Genomic DNA, 8,550 nt, shown 5'->3' with positions numbered 1-8,550 from the left:
CGCGTGGTGGGCCTGGGGGGGTTCCTGGGGGCGGTGGATGTGGTTCCCCCCGTGTCGCCAGAAGAGGGCGACGCGGGGGTATGTTCAGTAATCCCTTAACAACTTGGATGATAAAAAGTTATTTCGTAATTACTACATTTTGCAAACTGTTTTACTAGATTATGTATATAATGTTGTTAGGGGTGTAGAATAATTATTCTGTACTCACGCATACAATAATGCTACCTATGGACCTCCAGTGAAGTGCTCTCGAAAACTAGCTTATTCTAAACCCCTAGTTACATAAAGTATAGTAACATAATATATAAAGGACTGTGCTAACGATCAGTCGACTGGTCGTTAGCGACAGATCCACACGACTAGTTCCTACGTGATTGTTATCATCCCATGCTCGGTTCCATTGATTTTTTTCCTTCTCTTAAAAATCGTTGATGGAAATAATAAATCGATAGTGTTCTTTTTTTTTTGGTTTTTCGTTGCATAATATGAGAAGAAAATGAAAGTGCTTGAAAGAGGATTCGAACCCAGGTCAATGCAATAGCTATTGAGCCGAATAGCCAACCTAGCCACCTTTAGTTGTTGTCTTTTTTAGATAAACAACGTTATTTGAACCTTTGTTATTTTTGCCATATCAGAAAAATAATAAACTTTGGCTTGGTAACTTTGGCATGACCAGCGTGATAACTATGGTATGAGCAACATGATAACTATATCATGATAGGGCTCGTAACTAAAGTACGAGAAGGTTACAACATGATAACTTTAGCATGGGGATGTATGACAATTTAACACAGAAATTACCGGTGAATGTTTCAAAAACTTTTCCCTTGGATGAAAGATACCATGATGTTTAAACGTAAGATAGCAGGTCTGTCATGCATGAAATTTTCATAAACTTACATGGAAGTTATCGGAGGAGTTCTGTTTCAACGTTTTTTCCTCGAAGTCAAAAGTTAACATGGTGGTTGAACGTAAGTTATAATGTCTTCGATAACATGGTGGTTGAACGTAAGTTATGAGGTCCGCGTGCATAAATATCATGTCAAAGTACCATGGTCCTAGAAAGTTACCATGGGGTGTACATAAGTTATCATGTCTTCGATATGTAAAATATCATGTCATTTGCACAGAAGTTACCGTGATATGTTTCAACAACTCCCCACCCCCACCTCGGTCGCCAAAGTTTCTTGGACCGGGGTACATACGTTATCAAGTCTGTGGTGTGCGGGTTACCATGCTATTCACACAAAAGTTACCGAGAAGATATTTCATCAACTCACCCCCCCCCCCCCCCCCCACCCATGTCGACAAAGTTATCAGGGCCGGGGTACATAAGTTATCAGTTCTACGATGTGTGAGTTACCATGTTATTGACACAAAACCTACGAAGGGGATATTTCATCAACTCTCACCCCCACCCCCGTCGCCAAAGTTACCAGGACTGGGATACATAAGTTATCAGGTCTATGATGTGTGAGTTACCATGCTATTGACATAAAAAGCAATGGAGGGGATATTTCATCAACTCCCCCCCCCCACCCTGCACCCTCGTTGCCAAAGTTACCAGGACGGGGTGCATAAGTTAAGGCGATATGTGAGATACCATGCTATTCGCACAAGACTTCATCAACTCCCCCCACCCCCTTTCGTCGCGAAGGTTACCAGGACTGAGGTAATGGGGTTTGGGGAGTTGATGAACTCTTGTGCTAATAGCATGGTATCTCACATATCACATTAACTTATGCACCCCGTCCTGGTAACTTTGGCAACGAGGGTGCGGGGTGGGGGGAGTTGATGAAATATCCCCTCCATTGCTTTTTGTGTCAATAGCATGGTAACTCACACATCATAGACCTGATAACTTACGTATCCCAGTCCTGGTAACCTTCGCGGCGAAAGGGGGTGGGGGAAGTTGATGAACTCTTGTGCGAATAGCATGATATCTCACATATCGCCTTAACTTATGCACCCTGTCCTGGTAACTTTGGCAACGGGGGGGGGGGTTGGGGGGGGGGGAGTTGATGAAATATCCCCTCCATAGCTTTTTGTGTCAATAGCATGATAACTCACACATCATAGACCTGATAACTTACGTATCCCAGTCCTGGTAACTTTAGCTAGCAGATTTGTGGTGCGTATAATTATCGGGCTCATTAAAGAGAATTTGCCGAGGGATGACACATAAGAAAAAGACTGATGTCCGAATTCTACATGAGCAAAACATTTATTTCTCTAGAAAAAAACCATCGCTACAAAAAAGAGACATGCGGAGTACAAAACATGTTGCATTAGTCCTTTAAAACACGTTTCATCGTGTTTTAACAAGTTTTTTTAGGGTCAAAGTTACCACATGTGAGGACTTAGGTTTGATTCTCACTCACCACAGCAATTTCTGTTCATTTAAAAATGTGTGGAAAATTATAGAACGTATGAGATGCAGGCCTTAATTTTTCTCAGAAAAATCATTCGAGGGCAACGACTCGATCCATATTGAATGGGAGCAGAATCTGCTTTTAGAAATGTACAAAATTGACTTAACTACTAATCAACCACAAGAACTACTCAGAGCAGATGGTTACTACTACATTTCCACTCGTGAGATAGTTTCCTTTTTTTCCTCTACAAGGAGATAAACATACAATCAGGTGTGAGATACTTTCCTTTTTCTGGAGGGACAAGAATGGAATTAAGAGGAATTAGAACAAATACGTTTTACATTGTGGAATTTTATGAAAAACAAATACACCTAATATAAAGGAATGGAGGGAGTATACCGTTGAAAAAAGGAAGACGGATAATGGTCACAGTCACACTGTGGACAAATCAATGCTGGTCACTCTAAAAACTATTCACTCGATTTGAAAAATCTTGTATAGGTCCTTATCACTGCAGTTCGTTGAAAAATCTTGTACCCAATTCAGCAGTCTTCCACGCATGTTTTCTTGTCTGGTGTCAAAGTTATTGTCAGTTTCTTTTGACAATTTAGTAGTCTTCCACGCAAGGCCACCATTTTCTATGCATGTTAGCCAGATTGTCCAAGGATGAATGGACGTACCACGTACGTACAAGGAATAATGGTGTGAATTTTCTCGCTTCAGCGCAGGCTTGTGGAAGTTAGGCGATATTTCAAACCAGCTTGACCGGCTAGTCCTCGTATTTTCCAAACTTCTGTGAGTGACGTGGCGACGCGGATGGCAGCACTTAGACGTCACATATACAAGGAATATTCAGCAAGTTCAAACTCCTATATCTGGGTTCCGCACAGAAAAATGTCTTAACTGAAGAAGAGTCGCAGCAGCGGGAGTCCATGGACTTGAAACTTCTATATATACTTCGTCTTTTCAGAAGGTTGGCACAGAATCACTGTTAGTTTTTCAGCTAACCTCTCTGTTTGCTGTACTAAAAAAAACCCTGGTGATCGCCCATTTCCCATGGCAAATCCTGCACGAGTTAGTGTCTCTTCCACCCTCCTGCAATCTGCGCCTCACCAGGCCGTCCGCCTCCCGGCCGCTCCACCGTCCGTGTCAAAGTGTGAGTTGCAGGTGCAGCATCATGGAAGAGGAAAGCCTCCGCGCGTCAGCTTCGCCTGCTTAGCCTCCAGGCTTCATTCCACGGAACCAGGTGCATTGCTTCTCCATTTCTTCTCCTTCTGCTAGGGAATAAGAGTCCGTAGCTTTGCTAGGATAGAGCTTTCTTTGGCCAGAGCATTTTCGCACAACATGAGGTATTTTGTTGCTTTTTTTCCGTGGAAGAGATACACAATATAATTGTTCTCTGTTTACCAATGCCTGAAATCTTGGTTTTCTGAAACTTACTTTTATATATAAGGTTGCTACTTCATATTTGTATTTCTGAATTTAGAGCCATATAATATAATTGATTTGTGTTATATATTCCATCCGACAGCATATGTTGCCGAGGCGATGTTGGCAGGACAAACTATAGGACCATGCAGTGCTGTGGTATGAACATTGCTATCCTAACTCTTGTTTTCGATAAATGTTTCAAGTTCGTGCCATGGTGAGATTCGTGTTGCTTTGATCAATGTAAACTAGGAACTGGATGCTAGAATACGAAAGCATCTCAAAAAACCTGAATTCTCGCCATCTGCGTATGACACGGCATGGGTGGCTATGGTGCCATTGCCGGACTCGGATCCGCAGGCTCCATGCTTCCCTCGGTGTGTTGAATGGATACTGCAAAATCAACACTCTAGTGGGTCTTGGGGTATCAACGAATTTGGGTTATTAGCAAACAAGGATATTATGTTATCCACATTGGCCTGTATCATTGCACTTAAGAAATGGAACATTGGCTCCTGCCACATAAGGAGAGGTATGTGTAATTGTTTTAATACTTGTATTTTTAACTTTCTTCTTTGAAAGATCTTCACGCGTATAAAATGATACTCGAAGGACTAGAATTTATTGGAAGGAATGTCTCCACTGTCAAGAATGAGCAAATTGTTTCTCCGGTAGGCTTCAATCTTATTTTCCCTGGTATGCTTAACCATGCTATCACGATGGGTTTGGAATTTCCAGTCAGAGAAACTGATATCAGTGGGATACTTCACCTCCGTGAGATGGAGCTGACAAGGTATGAAATGAAAACGAGAAGGGTGCCATGACTATTGCTGTAATTTTGTAGGAATCAAGTTTGACATAGGAAAAAGGGGGACGAGTATCGATTATATGTTCTTTTGATGTAACATAATAACAAATTTACACTTGATTTTATTTAGACTGGCTGAGGAGAAATCTTGTGGGAAAGAAGCATATTTGGCCTATGTTGCTGAAGAAAGGTTAGTAAACTTGTTGGACTACAATCAAGTTATGAAGTTCCAGCGAAAGAATGGGTCCTTGTTCAACTCTCCTGCCGCAACTGCTGCTGCATTAGTGCACTACTATGATAATAAAGCTCTCCAGTACCTCGACTCCATTGTCAGAATATTTGGTGGTGCAGGTGTGTATTTCTCTAATTTCCTTTGTGGAGGATCTCCCAGGGTGCAGATTTTGTTGCTGTATACTTAATGCCATTATACGTTTACAGTACCAACAGTATACCCACAGAATATATATTATCAGCTCTCAATGGTGGATATGCTCGAAAAGATTGGAATATCTCGCCATTTTTCCAGTGACATAAACACCATCCTGGACAAGGCATACATGTAATTAATAATCCGGAGTAAATACCTGATACCTGTTCCTAGTAGCTAGTATGTCAACTTGACTGTATTCACTTTGCAGTTCCTGGTTACAGAGAGAGGAGGAAATAATTCAAGATGTAGAAACATGTGCAATGGCGTTCCGCCTTTTACGGATGAATGGATATGATGTTTCGTCAGGTAGATACTTTGATCAAAATTCCATTTCTCCTAACAAACTTTCTCTTTTGCCCTTGATTTTTACTCACTACAGTCAAAAATTAATCTTGCACAGATGAGTTGTCCCATGTTGCTGAGGCCTCCACTTTCCATAACTCACTTGAAGGCTATTTAAGTCAAACAAATTCTTTATTAGAGTTATACAAGGCTTCGAAAGTATGTTTGTCAGAAAATGAATTGATCCTGGAGAACATAAGTAACTGGTCAGGCCGCTTATTGACAGAAAAGTTGTGTTGTAATGGGACAAACAGAATACCAATTTTTGGAGAGGTAAGTGTATGAATTTAAAATCCCCATTTCATTTGGCAGTTCAATTTACATTTAATATTATTATTTTGTAATTTCAGGTAGAATATACTCTTAAATTTCCATTTTATGCAACAGTGGAAGCTCTAGACCGTAAGAGGAACATTGAACATTTTGACTCTAGGGTTTCTGAGCCGCTAAAGACAAAAAACTTGTAAGGCTCTCTTTTCTGAAAAAGAAATGTCTGTGATATCATGTCAATATATGTTAATTACAGAAAAACAAAAATACTTTTATGGATCAGGCTGTGTCATGTTAATCAAGATCTTCTAGATTTTGCTGTTCAAGATTTCAGTTTTTCTCAATCTATATACCAGGATGAACTCAGCCACCTCGAGAGGTAATTTGACTATCATTTTTCCAATTGATTAAATTATGTTTATATAGATTATTTGAATTAATTTTTGTGCTGACAGGTGGGAGAAAGAAAACAGGCTGCACGAGCTAAGATTTCTACGCAAAGGGAGTCTTATAAATTGTTATCTCTCTGCTGCTGCAACCATATCCGCTCATGAATTCTCTGATGCTCGTATTGCATGTGCGGAAACTATTGCGCTCGTACTTGTTACTGATGACTTCTTTGATGTTGGAGCATCCAAAGAAGAACAAGAAAACCTCATAGCATTAGTAGAGAAGTACAATTCTTTAACTTGATTTTTTTGTCTACACTTTCTGAAGTAGTGCTTTGCTAATGAGTCATCTTCGCTGTTTTTTGCCAATGGTTGTCTTAGGTGGGATCAGCATCACCAAGTTGAGTTCTACTCTGAGCAAGTAGAAGTAGTATTTTCTGCTCTTTATACTACAGTTAAGCAGATCGGAGAGATGGCTTCTGCTGTACAAAACCTCGATGTTACAAAGCACCTGGATGAAACAGTGAGCTTCTTGTGTGATCTTCTTATTCTGAGATATACTAAATTGAGTTCCAAGTTGATAAGAATGGCATGGCTGCTGTGGCTAGCTACGTACAAAATAAATAAATAAAATTGTATATTAAAAAGTCCATACTCATCTGCAGTGGCTACATTACTTGAGGTCTGCAGCGACCGAGGCGGGATGGCGATGGAGTGAATATGTACCAACAGTTGAGCAATACATGACAGAAGCGGTAACCTCATTCGGGATGGGTCCCATTATCCTCACATCACTCTATTTGGTCCAACAAAAACTCGAGAATCATATTATCAAAGACCCGGAGTACAATGAGTTGCTTAAATTAATGGGCACATGTGGCCGTCTCCTGAATGATACTCAAGGCTTTGAGGTACTTCTCATTCCATCTCTAACAAAATATTCATAGCAATGGGTTACTTTATCACTGCCGTGCAGATTAATCTTGGCACTGGGTAGATCCTAATAAATGATCTACTTCTTGTTGCAGAGGGAGTCCAGTGATGGAAAACTGAACGTCATCTCACTGCGTGTTCTTCACAGTGAGGGTTCCATGTCCATCGAAGCTGCTCAAGAGGTGATACAAGAGTCAATAGCCTCGTGTCGGAGAGACCTGCTAAGGCTGGTTGTTAGAGAAGAACGTGTTGTTCCTAGGCCATGCAAGGATGTGTTCTGGAGGTTTTGTAAGACAGCTCACTTGTTCTACTGTCACACCGACGGATTTTCCTCGCCCAAAGAAATGCTCTGCACGATGAATGCAATATTCAGAGAGCCACTTAAACTTCAAATAACCAGTCCTTTGGCTGTTCAATCAGAAAAATAATCAAGGATTCCTTATGCTATTATCCTGATCATATATGGATGACAAGGAAATATACCAAGCGGGGAGAGTAAATGCAACAGTAATCATATGAACCTTACAAATGGGTCACTCACCGGTATCTGATTGATATGCATGCCGCCAGTTAAAGGGCAGCAACTCAATAAAGGATCTCCGTCATGTGGTCTGAACCTTCTTGGTCAATGGCATAGTTAGCTCCAGGTGTTGTTTCTAGCGACACTTTTGTCAAAAACTTTATTCTGCATTGTAAGCTGGTATGCCCAGCAAATTTATTTTAGCAATCAAGCGAACCTACAAATTTCTCAGTCTTCAAATCGAGCATTTTTATCTAAAAAGTGACTTGCACGTTTCTCCACTGAAACAGCTACAAATTTCTCAGTCTCAACTCTGCATTATAGTATCTAGTTTTTAAATTTGCGAATAGTATTATAGTATGTTTTGTCCGTCTTTTCTGAACAGAATAAAAAAAATCAACTGAATACCAAAAAACCGTTCACTACACTATCTGGTCGAGGCGCTACAATACTCCACCGAGTCACTGCAGTGCTGATTGAATAGCTACGGAGCATGGTCGAGTCCCTCAACGACATCATATTTAGCGCTTCAGGGGCCGGTTATAGGTCATTTGGCAAACCGGTGCACACCCCTCCCCCCGCGCTGGGCCAACCCAATTTCACTTTTTTTTGGTTTAATACACAAAAAATGTTGTACCGGAGAGATTCAAACTCACGACCTCCACCTTAATTGTAACTCCCAATAACCGACTAGACAAACCACACATTGTGATAATGTATTTCCTTTTGTTCCTTTTATGCTTTTTCCAGCTGGGATTTTCTCTTTTTGTTCTGATTTTTTCTGGACCGATTTTTTGTTTTGATTTTTTCTGTCCTTTTCTATTTATTTTCTTTCATCTTTTTTCCTTTTTCTTTTTATTTTTTCTTTTTGTTTCATTTTGGTTTTTTCTAGACCAGTCTTACTTGTTTTTTCTTTCTTATTCTATTTTTTCTCTTTTGGCAATGCATGAACTTTTTTCAAAATCAATGAATTTTGTATTAATTTGAGAGTTTTTTTTTCAAAATACATGATTCTTTTTCCTGATTCGATTAACTTTTTCGAAATTTCTGAACTT

The 8,550-nt window shown here is 40.1% G+C and overlaps 1 protein-coding gene across 2 annotated transcripts; it reads left to right on the top strand.

The window, feature by feature from the left end:
* The first annotated feature begins 3,347 nt into the window (after positions 1-3,347).
* Positions 3,348-7,735, top strand: LOC125531377 (9-beta-pimara-7,15-diene synthase, chloroplastic-like). Of its 2 annotated transcripts, none has more exons than XM_048695789.1 (14): positions 3,348-3,621; positions 3,907-3,962; positions 4,056-4,335; positions 4,422-4,596; positions 4,742-4,962; positions 5,050-5,170; positions 5,250-5,347; positions 5,442-5,656; positions 5,734-5,846; positions 5,937-6,032; positions 6,109-6,327; positions 6,424-6,565; positions 6,708-6,953; positions 7,071-7,735. In XM_048695789.1, exons 1-14 carry the CDS (start codon positions 3,432-3,434, stop codon positions 7,401-7,403), a joined length of 2,505 nt encoding a protein of 834 aa, XP_048551746.1. In that variant the 5' UTR covers positions 3,348-3,431; the 3' UTR covers positions 7,404-7,735. The 2 variants fall into 2 exon arrangements, with proteins under 2 accessions (XP_048551746.1, XP_048551745.1); XM_048695788.1 differs by having other exon boundaries at positions 4,416-4,596.
* The last annotated feature ends 815 nt before the right edge of the window (positions 7,736-8,550 follow it).

This window comes from Triticum urartu, unplaced genomic scaffold (assembly GCF_003073215.2).
Source record: "Triticum urartu cultivar G1812 unplaced genomic scaffold, Tu2.1 TuUngrouped_contig_6992, whole genome shotgun sequence".
Classification (NCBI taxonomy): Eukaryota; Viridiplantae; Streptophyta; class Magnoliopsida; order Poales; family Poaceae; genus Triticum; species Triticum urartu.
This window is presented reverse-complemented; position numbering and strand designations above follow the sequence as displayed.